Source organism: Pan troglodytes, chromosome 1, assembly GCF_028858775.2.
Source record: "Pan troglodytes isolate AG18354 chromosome 1, NHGRI_mPanTro3-v2.0_pri, whole genome shotgun sequence".
Classification (NCBI taxonomy): Eukaryota; Metazoa; Chordata; class Mammalia; order Primates; family Hominidae; genus Pan; species Pan troglodytes.
The window spans coordinates 50,782,501-50,802,157 of NC_072398.2; the positions used below are offsets into that span (position 1 = coordinate 50,782,501).

At 36.2% G+C, this 19,657-nt stretch overlaps 1 protein-coding gene across 5 annotated transcripts in view; it reads right to left on the minus strand.

Moving 5' to 3' along the window:
- NEK7 (NIMA related kinase 7) overlaps positions 1 to 19,657 on the minus strand; it is a 165,214-nt gene that overhangs the window by 536 nt on the left and 145,021 nt on the right. For all 5 annotated transcript variants that reach the window (XM_001139810.8, XM_016935078.4, XM_063794003.1 and 2 more), the window contains one exon: positions 1 to 2,477. This exon is cut by the window's left edge and continues 536 nt beyond it. In XM_001139810.8, coding sequence (XP_001139810.1) covers positions 2,367 to 2,477 — 111 coding nt within the window. In that variant the 3' untranslated portion in view covers positions 1 to 2,366. The remainder of the gene's footprint in view (positions 2,478 to 19,657) is intronic.

Here is a 19,657-nt window from a genome sequence, read left to right on the forward strand (position 1 = left end):
ACTGCTCCCCAAATCAATTCAAAAGTTTAACTTAATCAATATAAAATTTACTTATGAACACATATAAAGAACATTTTATAGGTGACTATATAAATTAGAGCTTCAAATCATCTTCATAGTTCTTTGAAATTATTCCATTCAAAATTAAAATTTGATTTTTACACAGTGGTTTCTTCAGGAAAAATATGAACATTTAGATTTAAAAAGATACAATATTCGAAGCAAAAAGTTTCTGCATGTAGAAATAATGAATTTCCCTGATAATTAAATTCTTTCCAGCTATTTCCTTCTAGCAGATATATTCACTGAGAAGAAAAGCTTTAATCTTTACTTAAAAGTCACTTTGAGGGGTCAAGCTAATGAATTTTAGATCTATGTATTCTTAAAGATTGCAAGAAAAAAAAGAGAGTATCTGTCCAACCAGAGAACATTTCATCTCAATTATATTACATTAAAATGAACATGACATTAATGGTCAATAAGAATAATTCTTCTCATACTTCTAGGAATATATCTATGGATGCTCAGTATAAATGTTACAAGTCATTAAGAGTGTGAGAAAAAAAATGCATCTAGCCCTCAGGAAAAACAAACAAACAAAACAGGTTTCCTTTACCTATTCCAAAATAAAATTACCCTTCAGAAACCATACATAACTGATTAGATTTCAGAAAACAAGAGTTCAGACTTTTTGCCCTTTATACATTTTTTAAGTTTACAAATGCTTGAAAGCATTCAAATGAGTGTAAGAAAAACACATATGAAAAACAAAACCAGCAGTTACATCGGCTAAAGGGAAGTGTTCTTTGAACATGAGGTTTTCACGTTGGCAGGATAATTCATCCAAGGTTGTAAGATGGCACAGAGTCCTTTAACAGTGACTTCCTCTTGGCCTTTAGGCTTCACAATTCTGTGAGAAACTGGTCGCCACTAATACGAAAGCATTCAGGGAAAACACATCCGCACAACAGCATTTACGAAATTCTGCCCATTTCCTTAAGCTACACGAAGTGTTACCATCTCAGTCATCTTCATGAACAAATACAGTACTTTACTCAAAAGCTTCTCAATAGAAATGTTAATCTCATAACAATTCTGGCTGTAGTCATGGCCAGTTTTCATTTTATTAAGCATATTCTAGAATTACAACCTTGTCAAATAAATTGTAACTGTATCAACATTCACAGGTACAGTATAACACACATCCTTTCTTCCTCTTTAACAAGACCAAACATATGCATACAGGGTGGCCCAAATTTTAAAAAGTTTAAAAAAAAGTTTTCAATCCAGGAAAAGTATTGGTATACCAAATATCTTTTAAAAGGGTATTATACTCTCAGAAAGTATGAAACATTAATGGATAAAATGCACATACAATATAAATAAGAAAGTAACTTGAAGAATAATATAAAAAAATTTCTGAAGGGGACCGATCAGAACTTCAATAAAACTTATGAATAAAAACTTAGGCTTATATTATAGTATACAATTATGAGTTAAAATGCACTTAAATTTATAAAGAAATTGAAATATAGTACTGCAAGGTTATTCAAAGAATATTTTTCAAATGTACAAACAATAATAAAAACACACAAAGAAAGCCTTGGGCAATGTGCAACTTTAAAAATTATTATCACACCAGCTAAACAAATCCTTAACCACTTTTTAAATGGATTCATTTATACCATTTCAATGCAAAGAGAATATCAAAAATATTAAAACAAAACAAAAAACTCTTCAGTGTCTGACTCACATTTTGTCCCCAAATCTTCACATTTAATAGTTGCATTTTGAATGTATAAGCTAAGAGTTCTAAATGTTTCTCAAATAGTTTGTGTCTACATTTATTATAAGAATCATATTTGAAAACTACTCTGCTAAGAACTAAAACTAGTACTTCAAACGTTTAAAAATAAAATCGTCACAAAAGTTCACAATTGTGTTCATCTCAATGTCCATAAATTACTAAATAAGAAACAAGTCACATGTTCAGATACTTTTTCTCAGGTATGAGTCTATTCTGATGTGTGCCAAGCTGCACCTTCAATATTTGGCACTGACAGTCTATCTAAACACAATTTATCAGCAGAAAACTGTAAGAAATTCTATAAACCTTTAGCCATTCAAAACCATCATGTTTCATTTTCTCTCCTAACATGCAATTCAGTTATTCCAAAGTCATTTGGGGGTTGCAAGGAGGTGATTTAGGTGACTGGTACAAAATGAAGCTTATATGAAAACTGGTTAAGGATTCAAAGCACACTAGCTCTGAAATATTAATCTTAACACCAGACATAAATGGGGAGGTATGACTTGCACAAAATACTTTCAATTACTTTGGTTACACTCTTCATGATCTTGCATGTTTAGCTGCTTGCAGTGCATGCATGCATCCTCTTTGCTACGTCATAAACATAGGTGACGTCTGGTCGCTTCTCTGGATCTGGGTTGATGCACATATTAACTAACTGTCGGAGCTGTGAAGAAAGAAAAACAATAAAACCTGATTAAGACAACTATTTTTGGTTAGTTTACTGAGAGGAAGAAATTATGAATAGCTATAGATTTTACAAGGAAAGTACATTTTCTGACTAAACATTCACTGTACTAGAAATATATATAAGACTGCTGCCAATGATCTTACAATAAGTTAAATGTTCTATGAAGTGCATTGAATGGACAGTATTAATGTCAACCAAGAAGTATTTTCCACAATCAGAGGCTTTAAAATGGACTCTCTTATTTTTTTCAGAGTTTAATCAGAAGATAGCAGTCACTGAGGACACTAGGCTTATAACTATAAGTCTCCAAGTTAACTGTAAATACACACATACTTATTTGATCTAGAATCTACAACAGACTTAATTGTAAGTTTAAATGGAAGGCAATTAGAGTTGACATACATTTATAATGGACCATTTTGTACAAATATATATTAAAAGTTTTATGTTAAATTTTGTATTAGAGAAAAAAACACTCCTTTAAACTAATTATAATAAATTATATGGGAAGTTATAAGTGTTATTCCAATCCTCGATTGTGTACACAGTATTTAAATGTCCTCACTTTATAGATGAGAGAGTTGAGGTTTACTATTTTATTCTATTTATATCATAGAATAAAAGCAGATTTCAATAAATTAAGAAACTACCCTCCTATATGGTCCTCGATCCATTGGGTAGAAGAATATTAGCATTTTATTGTCAATTCTAATTTTCATCAGTTTATGAAACTATGTGTCATCATAACATTGTATATGATCTTCATAGACAATAAACTAAGAGGAAAAACTATATTCTTTTGCTTTGTAGGTCTCTTTAGGAACAGTTTAGACATTTTGAGAATTTGCATTAACTCTGGCCACGATATTAGCACTTAGTAAATTTTTAAATTAGCACAATTTCTTCATAGTTCTCAATTTCTACCATAAAATAACTTTCAACCAGAGAAAATACAAGTGATGATTAAAAAGCGTGGGCTGAAGATGTTGCTAGTGCTATGGAGAAGGCTAATGGCACTGAGAAATGTCATTCTGAAAGAGGAGGTGGGTCAAAGAGTCTGCCAGATGAAGGGTCAGAGTTTGGTAAGGAGTACAGTGAAATGGAAACCAGTCTTGTTGAAGGCACTTTGTAGCTCTGTGCCCTTGGGTAAGTCACTGTCTCTGGAGGTTCATTTCTTCATCTATTAAATAGGGAGGTTGGAGTGGATGACCTATAAGGGCTGTTCTCATCCTAATCTCTTACATTTTATGATTCTAGCAGAATGAAATTTAATGAATCAATTTTAGCTACACTTGGAAATTCAACAATGTTTCATAGTAATGTTACACCCACTGGGAGAGCCTGAAGATTTTAATTTATATTCCTAGCAAAAGAGCAGAGAGCAGCATTTAAAATCCTTAAGGGGTACAGCAATACACAAAGCATTTTATTATGGTGATCTAAGATAAATTTACATCAGAAAGAGACTGGCATTTTACCAGGTTACCAAAAAAAAAAAAACAAACAAACAAAAATAAATATATCCAGTCATACACAATGCAGAAGAAAGTGGGAAAAGCACTTACATAATGACACATAATTTAAAAGATAATGTGTTCTAATGGGTCATCTAGCTGTCAGATATTTTCTTTAGAGATAAAAACAAGAAAGCAAGCAGAAAGAATAGCAGGAAAAGATAACCGTGGTACAAAAAGTTCATTATATTTAGCTAAAATACAAGTAGATGCATGCAGTAAACAATTTTTTGACTTCCTAACACTGCCACATCCTTCAAGCTGGTTCAGAAACCTTAACTTTTCCTGTGTAATAATTCAGAATAGGGTAGAATTTCCAACCACTAAGAATGAATGACTGGCCCTTAAGTTCTCCTGGCATGAGGAAAAACCAAGATTAGAGATATAATGATGCAAGTTTAGTTGAAGAAGACAGTGATTCTCTAGTTCACCAAAGTAAAAAGACAAGAATTGGGAATAACAAAAAGGGAGAAAGACACAGAATAAGGTAAATAGGTAGTGGGAGTGCCAGTGAGCAGTTGCTTCTAAACTGCTCCTTTAAGGATGGCCTTTCAAAGGGATGACAGGTCAATTGGTGACCTTGCGACAGGCAGAGCCACAGCACCGTGGAGTTTGCTTTTCCCTCCCCACTTATTGATTCAATCTCCACCAAATACGAAGTGTACCTTGTCATAAAGAGTTCCCTTTTCCAGAAGAATCAAAAGGGCTATCACCATATAAAATCAGATATGTGAAATACAGAATATGCATACTTTACTATATTTATGAATCAATCTGTTGATAACTTTTCCTCAATTATTTGTTACATTAAAAAATTAATAAAGTATAAAAAGAAAGAAAACCTACGAAATTAAAATATGCTTTGGGAATGCTCCCACTTATCCACTCCAGCAACATTTCTAAATGATCTACTCTGCAAGAGACACTATGCTGGTGATACTTGATGGCACCGGATAAGACAAAGGACCTGTCCACAAGGGAAGGCTTGTTGTCCAGGATGAGAAGTGAGAGAATGACTCATTTTCCTTTCTAACCATCTGACTCTTTTGTTCTTTCTTTTTGCCCCCTCTTCCATTTTCATCCGTTCATTCAATTGTTCATTCAATAGTTTCCAATGGAGTATTTATTATGTACCAGACACTTTGTTAGGTAGTAAGGATAAAGCAATAATGAAAAATACACAGCACAGGCCCTTAAACAGCCTACAATCTAGCGGAAGATAGAACAAAGAAACAAATGTGAAAGTGAGGAAATCATAGAAATAATTCTATTATAAACTATAAAGTGATAGGTATCTCAAGAGATATCTGTGAGATAAAGGTAAAAGATTAAGTGTGGCTGCCCAGAGGAGGAAATAATTACTTTCCTCTTTTTCTAAAATCTGTTTAACTATGAGTTGTTGCACCTCGTACACGGAGGTATCGATACCCACACAGCTGACAGTATCCTTCTCCATTCCAAGTACTGCAACCCTCATCTTGGGTCACTTTCACATTTATTTGATGTGAATTAATATAAATCTCTTTGATTACCTGACTGTAATCTTCACCTTCATACCAATTTAGTCTCTGTCTTCCAAGGACACAGCCTGTTTCTTAAAATGCTGTGCCACATCAGAAATGTAAGCACACACAACTGTCCTTCTGTGTCTCTCCCTCCCTTCCTCCAGTATGGTTGTGTTTGATTTGACTGAGACTATTTCCAGTCCCTTTCATCCTGGTCAGCTCTATCCTTTTGGATTTACATCATTCAATTCCGGCCTAGACCTTCACTTCCCTGACGTTTTCTTCCTAGTTTCTTTTGTAGGTTTATCTTCCTTTGAAAAATCTACCAAATGTTGGTATGCCCTAAATATTTTCCTTTCCTTAACTCTTTTCCTGTTTCACTCTTCCTTCTTATCTTCAACAACTGCACTTATTCCCATGCCTTCAATAACCACCAACATGCTGAGGAACACAGGTTATCTGTCTCCAGCCTAGAAATCTTTGCAGGCTCTGTTCCCATACCTCCAACTGCCTTCTGAGTAGAGCTGCACGTAAATATTCACATTAAACATGTTTAAAACTGAAATATTAGTATTTTTTTCTCCCCAACCGGCTCTTCCTAACAGCACCTCCAACTTCGTAAGTCAAAAATTTGAAATTCATATCAAACATCTCATCATACTTCCTTCCCACTGCCTAACCGTGAGCAACCAGTCCTATTGGTCTCGGGCTCCTTAAACCTTTTGTTTGCTCCTGCCACACCATCTCCACTGCCACACTCTTGGATAGTCTTCCAGCTGACGGCTTTGCTTTCAGTTGTCTTCCAATTTCTCTAGCACTGCCTAACTAGCCAGGTGATGCTTCAACTTTAAGCATTTCAATGGCTCCTCATACCTCTTAGAAAAGCTAAGGGCCACCATAGATGGGGGGGAGGAGCCAAGATGGCCGAATAGGAACAGCTCCGGTCTACAGCTCCCAGCGTAAGTGACGCAGAAGACGGGTGATTTCTGCATTTCCATCTGAGGTACCGGGTTCATCTCACTAGGGAGTGCCAGACAGTGGGCGCAGGTCAGTGGGTGCGCGCACCGTGTGCGAGCCGAAGCAGGGCGAAGCATTCCCTCACTCGGGAAGTGCAAGGGGTCAGAGAGTTCCCTTTCCTAGTCAAAGAAAGGGGTGACAGACGGCACCTGGAAAATCGGGTCACTCCCACCTGAATACTGCGCTTTTCCGACGGGCTTAAAAAAACGGCGCACCAGGAGATTATATCCCGCATCTGGCTCGGAGGGTCCTACGCCCATGGAGTCTCGCTGATTGCTAGCACAGCAGTCTTGAGATCAAACTGCAAGGCGGTGGCGAGGCTGGGGGAGGGGTGCCCGCCATTGCCCAGGCTTGCTTAGGTAAACAAAGCAGCCCGGAAGCTCCAACTGGGTGGAGCCCACCACAGCTCAAGGAGACCTGCCTGCCTCTGTAGGCTCCACCTCTGGGGGCAGGGTACAGACAAACAAAAAGACAGCAGTAACCTCTGCAGACTTAAATGTCCCTGTCTGACAGCTTTGAAGAGAGCAGTGGTTCTCCCAGCAGGCAGCTGGAGATCTGAGAATGGGCAGACTGCCTCCTCAAGTGGGTCTCTGACCCCTGACCCCTGAGCAGCCTAACTGGGAGGCACCCCCCTGCAGGGGCACACTGACACCTCACACGGCCGGATACTCAAACAGACCTGCAGCTGAGGGTCCTGTCTGTTAGAAGGAAAACTAACAAACAGAAAGGACATCCACACCAAAAACCCATGTGTACAACACCATCATCAAAGACCCAAAGTAGATAAAACCACAAAGGTGGGGAAAAAACAGAGCAGAAAAACTGGAAACTCTAAAAAGCAGAGCGCCTCTCCTCCTCCAAAGGAACGCAGTTCCTAACCAGTAACGGAACAAAGCTGGACAGAGAATGACTTTGACGAGCTGAGAGAAGAAGACTTCAGACGATCAAATTACTCCGAGCTATGGGAGGACATTCAAACCAAAGGCAAACAAGTTGAAAACTTTGAAAAAAATTTAGAAGAATGTATAACTAGAATAACCATTACAGAGAAGTGCTTAAAGGAGCTGATGGAGCTGAAAACCAAGGCTCGAGAACTACGTGAAGAATGCAGAAGCCTCAGGAGCCGATGCGATCAACTGGAAGAAAGGGTATCAGCGATGGAAGATGAAATGAATGAAATGAAGCAAGAAGGGAAGTTTAGAGAAAAAAGAATAAAAAGAAACGAGCAAAGCCTCCAAGAAATATGGGACTATGTGAAAGGACCAAATCTACATCTGACTGGTGTACCTGAAAGTGACGGGGAGAATGGAACCAAGTTGGAAAGCACTCTGCAGGATATTATCCAGGAGAACTTCCCCAATCTAGCAAGGCAGGCCAACATTCAGTTCAGGAAATACAGAGAATGCCACAAAGATACTCCTCGAGAAGAGCAACTCCAAGACACATAATTGTCACCAAAGTTGAAATGAAGGAAAAAATGTTAGGGGCAGCCAGAGAGAAAGGTCGGGTTACCCTCAAAGGGAAGCCCATCAGACTAACAGCGGATCTCTAGGCAGAAACTCTAAAAGCCAGAAGAGAGTGGGGGCCAATATTCAACATTCTTAAAGAAAAGAATTTTCAACCCAGAATTTCATATCCAGCCAAACTAAGCTTCATAAGTGAAGGAGAAATAAAATACTTTACAGACAAGCAAATGCTGAGAGATTGTCACCACCAGGCCTGCCCTAAAAGAGCTCCTGAAGGAAGCACTAAACATGGAAAGGAACAACCGGTACCAGCCGCTGCAAAATCATGCCAAAATGTAAAGACCATCGAGACTAGGAAGAAACTGCATCAAATAACGAGCAAAATAACCAGCTAACATCATAATGACAGGATCAAATTCACACATAACAATATTAACTTTAAATGTAAATGGACTAAATGCTCCAATTAAAAGACACAGACTGGCAAACTGGATAAAGAGTCAAGACCCATCAGTGTGCTGTATTCAGGAAACCTATCTCACATGCAGAGACACACATAGGCTCAAAATAAAAGGATGGAGGAAGATCTACCAAGCAAATGGAAAACAAAAAAAGGGAGGGGTTGCAATCCTAGTCGCTGATAAAACAGACTTTAAACCAACAAAGATCAAAAGAGACAAAGAAGGCCATTACATAATGGTAAAGGGATCAACTCAACAAGAAGAGCTAACTATTCTAAATATATATGCACCCAATACAGGAGCACCCAGATTCATAAAGCAACTCCTGAGTGACCTACAAAGAGACTTAGACTCCCACACATTAATAATGGGAGACTTTAACACCCCACTGTCAACATTAGACAGATCAACGAGACAGAAAGTCAAGAAGGATACCCAGGAATTGAACTCAGCTCTGCACCAAGCGGACCTCATAGACATCGACAGAACTCTCCAACCCAAATCAACAGAATATACATTTTTTTCAGCACCACACCACACCTATTCCAAAATTGACCACATACTTGGAAGTAAAGCTCTCCTCAGCAAATGTAAAAGAACAGAAATTATAACAAACTATCTCTCAGACCACAGTGCAATCAAACTAGAACTCAGGATTAAGAATCTCACTCAAAATTGCTCAACTACATGGAAACTGAACAACCTGCTCCTGAATGACTACTGGGTACATAACAAAATGAAGGCAGAAATAAAGATGTTCTTTGAAACCAGTGAGAACAAAGACACAACATACAAGAATCTCTGGGACGCATTCAAAGCAGTGTGTAGAGGGAAATTTATAGCACTAAATGCCCACAAGAGAAATCAGGAAAGATCCAAAACTGACACCCTAACATCACAATTAAAAGAACTAGAAAAGCAAGAGCAAACACATTCAAAAGCTAGCAGAAGTCAAGAAATAACTAAAATCCGAGCAGAACTGAAGGAAATAGAGACATAAAAATCCCTTCAAAAAATTAATGAATCCAGGAGCTGGTTTTCTGAAAGGATCAACAAAATTGATAGACCGCTAGCAAGACTAATAAAGAAAAAAAGAGAGAAGAATCAAATAGACGCAATAAAAAATGATAAAGGGGATATCACCACCGATCCCACAGAAATACAAACTACCATCAGAGAATACTACAAACACCTCTACGCAAATAAACTAGAAAATCTAGAAGAAATGGATAAATTCCTTGACACATACACTCTCCCAAGACTAAACCAGGAAGAAGTTGAATCTCTGAATAGACCAATAACAGCAGCTGAAATTGTGGCAATAATCAATAGCTTACCAACCAAAAAGAGTCCAGGGCCAGATGGATTTACAGCAGAATTCTACCAGAGGTACAAGGAGGAACTGGTACCATTCCTTCTGAAACTATTCCAATCAACAGAAAAAGAGAGAATCCTCCCCAACTCATTTTATGAGGCCAGCATCATCCTGATACCAAAGCTGGGCAGAGACACAACCAAAAAAGAGAATTTTAGACCAATATCCTTGATGAACATTGATGCAAAAATCCTCAATAAAATACTGGCAAACCGAATCCAGCAGCACATCAAAAAGCTTATCCACCATGATCAAGTGGGCTTCATCCGTGGGATGCAAGGCTGGTTCAATATACGTAAATCAATCAATGTAATCCAGCATATAAACGAGCCAAAGACAAAAACCACATGATTATCTCAATAGATGCAGAAAAGGCCTTTGACAAAATTCAAGAACACTTCATGCTAAAAACTCTCAATAAATTAGGTATTGATGGGACATATCTCAAAATAATAAGAGCTATCTATGACAAACCCACAGCCAATATCATACTGAATGGGCAAAAACTGGAAGCATTCCCTTTGAAAACGGGCACAAGACAGGGATGCCCTCTCTCACCACTCCTATTCAACATAGTGTTGGAAGTTCTGGCCAGGGCAATCAGGCAGGAGAAGGAAATAAAGGGTATTCAATTAGGAAAAGAGGAAGTCAAATTGTCCCTGTTTGCAGACGACATGATTGTATATCTAGAAAACCCCATTGTCTCAGCCCAAAATCTCCTGAAGCTGATAAGCAACTTCAGCAAAGTCTCAGGATACAAAATCAATGTACAAAAATCACAAGCATTCTTATACACCAACCACAGACAGAGAGCCAAATCATGAGTGAACTCCCATTCACAACTGCTTCAAAGAGAATAAAATACCTAGGAATCCAACTTACAAGGGATGTGAAGGACCTCTTCAAGGAGAACTACAAACCACTGCTCAATGAAATAAAAGAGGATACAAACAAATGGAAGAACATTCCATGCTCATGGGTAGGAAGAATCAATATCGTGAAAATGGCCATACTGCCCAAGGTAATTTATAGATTCAATGCCATCCCCATCAAGCTACCAATGACTTTCTTCACAGAATTGGAAAAAACTACTTTAAAGTTCATATGGAACCAAAAAAGAGCCCGCATCGCCAAGTCAATCCTAAGCCAAAAGAACAAAGCTGGAGGCATCACACTACCTGACTTCAAACTATACTACAAGGCTACAGTAACCAAAACAGCATGGTAGTGGTCCAAAACAGAGATATAGATCAATGGAACAGAACAGAGCCCTCAGAAATAATGCCGCATATCTACATCTGATCTTTGACAAACCTGAGAAAAACAAGCAATGGGGAAAGGATTCCCTATTTAATAAATGGTGTTGGGAAAACTGGCTAGCCGTATGTAGAAAGCTGAAACTGGATCCCTTCCTTACACCTTATACAAAAATTAATTCAAGATGGATTAAAGACTTAAACATTAGACCTAAAACCATAAAAACCCTAGAAGAAAACCTAGGCGTTACCATTCAGGACATAGGCATGGGCAAGGACTGCATGTCTAAAACACCAAAAGCAATGGCAACAAAAGACAAAATTGACAAATGGGATCTAATTAAACTAAAGAGCTTCTGCACAGCAAAAGAAACTACCATCAGAGTGAACAGGCAACCTACAAAATGGGAGAAAATTTTCACAACCTACTCATCTGAAAAAGGCTAATATCCAGAATCTACAATGAACTCAAATTTACAAGAAAAAAACAAACAACCCCATCAAAAAGTGGGCGAAGGACATGAACAGACACTTCTCAAAAGAAGACATTTATGCAGCCAAAAAACACATGAAAAAATGCTCACCATCACTGGCCATCAGAGAAATGCAAATCAAAACCACAATGAGATACCATCTCACACCAGTTAGAATGGCAATCATTAAAAAGTCAGGAAACAACAGGTGCTGGAGAGGATGTGGAGAAATAGGAACACTTTTACACTGTTGGTGGGACTGTAAATTAGTTCAACCATTGTGGAAGTCAGTGTGGCGATTCCTCAGGGATCTAGAACTAGAAATACCATTTGACCCAGCCATCCCATTACTGGGTATATACCCAAAGGACTATAAATCATGCTGCTATAAAGACACATGCACACGTATGTTTATTGCGGCATTATTCACAATAGCAAAGACTTGGAACCAACCCAAATGTCCAACAATGATAGACTGGATTAAGAAAATGTGGCACATATACACCATGGAATACTATGCAGCCATAAAAAATGATGAGTTCATGTCCTTTGTAGGGATATGGATGAAATTGGAAATCGTCATTCTCAGTAAACTATCGCAAGAACAAAAAACCAAACACCGCATATTCTCACTCATAGGTGGGAACTGAACAATGAGAACACATGGACACAGGAAGGGGAACACCACACTCTGGGGACTGTTGTGGGGTGGGGGGAGGGGGGAGGGATAGCATTGGGAGATATACCTAATGCTAGATGACGAGTTGGTGCAGCGCACCAGTATGGCACATGTATACATATGTAACTAACCTGCACATTGTGCACATGTACCCTAAAACTTAAAGTATAATAATAATAAAAAGAAAAGAAAAGAAAAGAAAAGAAAAGCTAAGGCCCTTAGCCTGGCATAATATGAGCCACTGACATCAGTCTCCTGCTTCCCTTTCCAGGCTCCTATTTAGCCCCAAACTCCTTCTCCCTTCCCCCACCCCACCCTATTTTCTAACCGTAATAAAGCACTTGTAGTTCTGTGCTGGCCAAACTGCTTCATGGCCCTATATCTTTGTTTATGCTGCTCCTCTGTTTATAACACCTCCCTCAAAACCCCTAGCTCTCTCACCTGTCTGCCTTACCCATGCATCTGCTCACTGTATATCTCCTCTCTAAAGTCCTTCCTCATTACTGTGTTTGCTATATGGAACTTAACTCTGTTCTACTTGGCCCCCAGTGTACCCTTCACATACTTGTATTAAAGTCCTTATAACACTTTATTGTACTTCATTAAATGTCTGTTTTCTTCTATTAAACTGCAAGATCTAGAGGATGGATACCGGATGAACAGTAAGTGCTCACTGGCTTGCTGAATGAATGAAAGAATGAATGGGTAACTTCTGGCTGAGGAAAAAAGAAAAGGTTTTGTGGAGGTGGCATCTGAGCTGAGGTTTGAAGCAAGAACATAATCTTAATATATAAAAGTGGGGGGGAGAATTCTAAGCAGAGGTAACAGAATTTGATTCTTGGCCAAAGAAAGTATGATGTGTGTGAAAGCAATGGCAAGTACTTCTGCATGACTGAGGAGCAACAGGGACGAAATGATAAGCTGAGGTCAAAGAAAAGAAAGATTTAAGGGGTTTGAAATCTATTCACACAGACAATGGGAAATCAGTATTTAAGGCAAGAGGGAGAAATCATTAGAGTCGTGCTTCGGCACATATTTTCTTGGTACACAGACAAAAAGAGAACAATGCCAGCAGAATGCTCAATTAAGTTCCTCTAAGATTTCAGGTAAGAAATAGCATTCATCAGAAATATTCACCAGGGTATCTGAAATGGGATAACAGAAGTGGTAACACTAAAGGAGGTGTGGCCTGGAGAGGGCAAGAAGGATACTTTGAGTTTTTGAAGTCATCACATTTGAGATACTGACACATTGAGATTTGAGTAGAAATATGAACGCCTGAATTTTGGGTTTAATTCTGCATTCATATCGAGATAACTGAATTGTAGACATTAAATCACTTTTGTGACTCTACCAGATCCAGATTATGAAGATAAAGGAGACAGCTCAAGTAAAAAGTTGTAACCTATATTAAACGATTATTTTTAATTGTATGCTTATCTTCAATACTCATGTGTTGATTTAGTCTTGCTTAATGGCAGGTATCATTCTGGATAAAAATATTTCATATTTATATAGAACTTATCATTTTACAAAACCTTCCATATAATTTTAACAATTATTTTTAAAGCACTGTAATCTCCCACAACAGTCTCATTTTATAGATGAAAAATCCAAGAATGAATTAAAAAATTAAAGGTGGAACTTGAGTTGGAACCCAAGGCATTTGATTTTTTTCAGGCAGGTCTTTTACCACTTGCCATTGTTGACAGCTTGTTTACTTTTACTTTTACCTACTTGGTCTTTTGATTTGAATTTCTCATGATGCTTAATACAGCTATATATACATGATGATTATTAGTAACACTAATTTCAAATCATTTCCATTATAAAGGGATGCCACTTGATTTAAGGTATCATCTGAGTTCCAGTCAGGAGACATGGGTGACTAGATATTAACAGGTCATCATAGAATGGAGAAAGTAACATAGTTTATTCCACTCAGAGATTGGTCTGAGTTTTATTCAGTGAACACAGTGGTAAGATGGCTCAAATTTCACTAAGGGTGTCCACCTGACATGTTGTTTGTTTTCCCTTAAGCAAATCGGCAGAATAGATTCTTGTCAAAGAGCATATAACCTTAAATAGTGTGCCATGTAGTGGGTCCTATCAAATTCTTGTTGAGAATTAAAATTTAGGGAAGACTCTGTAATGAATAAAATTCATCTTTACAACTTTGGATAATCTAAGTTCTATCCTTTAATTAAATTAGACCACCAGAAGGCTGCATCCTGGGAGCACATTTGTTTATCCTGCTGACAAAGCGCCTTTCCAAAACTGTGCTTTGATATTTGCTTTTGGATTTTATCAAACATCACTTAGGTATTTGCTATAAAATTGATGTTGAAGACACTGCTTAGTACATTACTCAAAGATCTTCATATGAGATATTTATACCATAATTTAGTAGGAGAAAACTTTGTCTTCTGTGAGGAACTATTAATAGTATATTTCCCCCTTATAAGCAGAAACTAATTTGCTTACTATGTTTCCCTTTGTGCCATGAGATAAAGGAAGCAATAACTAAATGAGAATCTCAATCACAGCAAGTCTGTTGGTCATAACAGGTATACATTTACATTCCCTTCTATCCCTGGCTCTGAATTTTACTTAAATGTTCCTTTTAACAACAGGTAAGTCATGTCCATTGCAATAAATTATCTCAAATATTTTTAAAGAAAAGTGGGTTGTAAATTACAGAATAGGAGATTTATATAGGCTGAATTCTGAATTTGATGTAATCTTCCTTGGTATTTATGAAATAACTATTTGTTGTTCTAAAGATATACTTAAATAGACCTGTTACTCTAGTGGGGGTAAAATAAGTTGCAAAAGTCTTTTGTTATAATAAGGGGAAAAATCACAAGTAACCTACTTTTATGTTATAAACAACCACAGACTAAGTTTTATGCCTTTAATGTTAATAATTTGGTTTAAAAATGTGAATTCATATGGATCCATGAATAGTCTCTTGTAAGACTAAATAACAATCATAAACAAGGTCACATCTCACACCTTCTTCTTTTAATGAATACAAAATTATAATACCACTTTAAGATCGTAGAGTTATTTGTGCTCCTGCCATCATGAATAGGAGGATAAAATAGTCACCTGTGTATTATAAACCAGGAATTGTATTAAGAGCTAGGGTTTAAAATTTATTAATTAGAAGAAGAGAAAAACCCATTTTTACAATGTTAAATACACATAATAGGTTGACTCGTGGTTACTAAGGGGTCACTTTTTGAAGCTAGTGAAGATACCTGGGGTTATAGTACTTAGATATTCCACGGAATTATTAGTTTTTCTAAGACTCCAATGGAGAACTGAAAATATAGTCCCCTGAACATTTTCAGATCAAAATATATCTCCTTATGCTCTTTGAGATAACTCTAGGGTTTCAACTAAATGCTAGTTCCAATGCTTGAGTAAAGAAAAACTATTTCCTAAAAGCTAATATGTAATATTTATGAACGACTCTATGCATTTTACATGATTTAATTTATTCAATCTTCATAAAAACTCTATGGGGGTGGACACTACTGGTATGTACAATTTTATAGAGTAGTAACATTCCTAAGGCCACAAACGCATAAGGGGCAAAGCCTGGATTTGAACCGAAGCAGTCTAGCTCCAGCGTCCAAGCTTTTATATACAGTACTATATTATACTGCCCGGGAAAATTCTAACTTGATCTGCAGGGTCCCTCACGGCCACCTCTGCACAAAGGTGGGGTGACCTTCCACACAGTCAAAGATAGATTGTTAGGTTATTAGACTTTCAAAAGAATGTTAGCTCTAACACCAGTTCCTCGGGTTTCTAAAATTAATGGATCTGCCTTCACATTTCATAGGCCAATTCTGATCAAAAAACAAACCAAAAAATTTTCTCTCGAGTTCTGCAAAATTCCCAATAAGACACAGGCCTACTTTATCTGTGAGGGATATATTTAAATGATGACACCAAAATATTCAGATTATTATGACTAGAGGGATAATTTTAATGTTATTTCTAATCTGACTCATGAAATGGCAGTAAACTCCCTCCAAATGAAATATAGTTGATTTTTGTCACAGAACAATTTCTTTACTCCGGATTACAAACTTACATAGTGACCTGATGAACATAAGAAATACCTCTAAGTTTTTTTTTCCAGATATCAAATAATCAAAATGAGATAAAGATCTTAGACATCTCCCTGTTTATTTCACATTTTTTAAAAGTTTCTGTTAACCTCCGGAAGGAATAAAGTTATTTTAAAAACTTTTAACATTTATCCAATACTGTGCAATGATTCTAAGTACTACATTATTAACCATGTTCAAGGAAAATGTGATCAGACAATAACATTAAGAACTTCATATCTATTCCTTCATGTCAGGTTTCAATTTCTAATAGTATTAATCAATCACTTGTTCAAAACCTTTCCTGTCCTTGAATTGAGGGAGTTAGCTTTCTATTTATTGCTTTAAATTTTAGAAATAATTCCAATATCCGTAGATATTACAACATTAATAAGAATAAATACAACTAAGTAAGCATTTCATGGTTTATGTTATCTCAGAAAATTTAGTTTGCATCACTTTCTACTTGTTTGTAAAAAATGTCTACTTTGTTGCTTTTATAAAAATTGTTTTATATGTTAAAAATAAGGCAAAAGGTCTGAATATACAAAAGCCTTTGCAAAATCAGAGAAAACTGTTTAATTCAGATGCTTCACAAAAATTTAAAAAGCAACACAGAAACACTTAAATGAAACAAAGTATATAAAGTAAAAATAAAATGGATTCTCTACAACATTCCTAAGGGATTACGAGGTCATTAACCATAAGGAAATTAATGAGTGTTCTCAATAAAGTAGAGAAAATACTAATATATTTTGATCTGTATATTTCTAAAGAGATATCAAAGCAAATAGGTTGATACCAGAAATATTAAAAAGAAGACAGTGTTAACAGTCATTGTTGTCAGGGTGATAACCCAATTACAGATCAAGTTCAGTCACATACAGGTAATAACAATAGGGCTCTTTGTGCATTACAGCTTTAGGTCACTAACACAATTCTCAACAGAATAATAAAGACTAGTGCTATTGGTACTGTTTCTTTTTCACCCCCATCTTAATCCCTCTGAGACCAATTATGTTATGTCAGCCTCCAGGATATACCCAATTTCCATCTACCCAAGGACACATTTTAGCACCCCAAAGTGGGTCTAATACATTAAAGTACACTATATTTTGGAGCTTTAGATATTTATACAAAATGATTAGGCGTATCCAACTTGTACACCAAAGTGTCACTAGTGATTGAATTGGGGGTAAAGGGAAAGGGAAAAGAAAGTAATCTTACACAGATATAAGGTAATGTAATGTCTATATTTCACAGCTGAAGATCATTCAGGGTCTTTTGAAAACTGTGAAAGTCTTACAGAAAGTTACATGATTTTGTAGGATCCCACAGGACATGTGAAATATAGGACACCGTTTTGGATTCATGTCATCAAGGAGCAAGTCCCCAGTGTTGCTTCAGAAGCATAGGTGAACAAAGGGACTGCTTAACTATATTTTTTAAACAAAAATAGAACATTCAAAGCTTAAAGATCTAATCTTACATGGCAACTTTCAGCAAGGTGGCCAACTGATACTGTAAGTGATGAGAATGTTAAATTTACCGAAACAATTTATAGGAAAGAAAATCAAATGTTATTAATAGTGTTTGAGATAATACTGTTAATTTTAATAAATAATGGCACAATTATATATTATTGATTTTATTATATATCTCTCTCTACATTTTAAAGTAAAATACTCTTACCTCAGCATTTGATTACATGTTTGCAGAGACTGCAGAAATATTTGTACAGAATTACCTTCAGACATTATTTGTGCCATATAAAATAATGTCCTTCTTTTAAATAATCTTGGGAAAATGTATTAGAAAAAAATCCTCTAACACCAACTTAAACAACTGTGGTTAATTTCCAGCAACAACTCCAGAAAACTTACATAGATCTATTACAATTTGTAAATCTAGCAATTACAAACTAAAAATATTTGGACTGCTCAAATGAATAAAAAAGTTTTATAAACTTAATTTAACTTCAAAGATGCATAAATAATCTCTACCTGACACTTTCATCTTGTTTTTTTTCGTATTTACATAAAGCAGTTCTTTTCATGAACCAAAACAAATGTCATGGTTTTTGTTACTGGCTTAACTCCCTTAAAAATCTTCTTTAAATATATTCTAAATTTAAAAATAAACAAAAATTATTTATAAATATTCGGTTTGAAACCCAGTTATAGTTTTAAAGCTTTCATTTAGTGATTTCCTTTCCTTAACAGTAGCCATTTGAAAACAAAGTATTAGTAAAATTATGACAAACTGTAACTTTTTTTTGTTCAATATATTATGGATCAACATATTTGCTATCTTGAGATACATGCTTGGTTTTTCATACTCAAATATATGGAAATAATTCCTACCCTTCTGCCGTTTCCTCATTCTTTCCTTTCAATGTTACATTGCCCCTGAGTTACCATGAGCCAGAAGGGTGTTCTAAGCAAACACCTCATTGTGCCTCTGCCCTCTAACCTGCTATGCTTCTAGGGAAGGAGATTCCAGATAAATATGGTGAGTGAAAGGGTTAAGAAAAGAGAGGCGAAAAATAAAGAATTAGTAAGTCTAAGAGTAAAAATCATGAAATGCTCATTCATAAAACACCTGAGAGTTTACTTTGGGCTCTGTGTTCTTGTAACACAAACAGGGGGATGCCATGCCGCACGGGTACCACCGTGATGTCCAGTGTTTGCTCTAAACATTGTCTAGGTCTCTCCTTACTCATATGTAAAGTGAGAATGATGCCATTGCCCTTCTTTAGCAGGAAAATTGATAATCGCATTAAAGAAAATGTGATTTCAAAAGTTGAAAAAAATTCAGTATTGTAATTTTATTCAAAGCCACATAAATATGTTGTACTCTCCAATAACCTATAAATATCTGAAATCAGTTTAGTTCAATTAAAAATTTATTTTTGTTATTCATACATAATCAACCATAGGAAAAAAAACCTGTACTTTTTAATCCCTGTGTTCATTTTAAATACTCCAGAAAATCAAGACTTTTCTTGTTTCAACAATATAGGAAATGATGCCAGAAATTCTTAAACATTTGAGTGAAGCAGCAGAAAAGATATTATCAGGCTGCACTGCTAAACTATTCCAGGAGAAGCCAGAAAGAACCCTCCCCTCCTGCCTTCCATTTCTCTAACTTTAAAAAAAAAAAAAAAAAAGGAGAGGGACAGTGTCCACCTAAGAAAGAAAGTCAAAAATAATAGAAAGGAGATAAAACCAAAATATATTTATTAGCATTTATGAGGTAAAAGTTTATGATTCATTCATATTAGTTA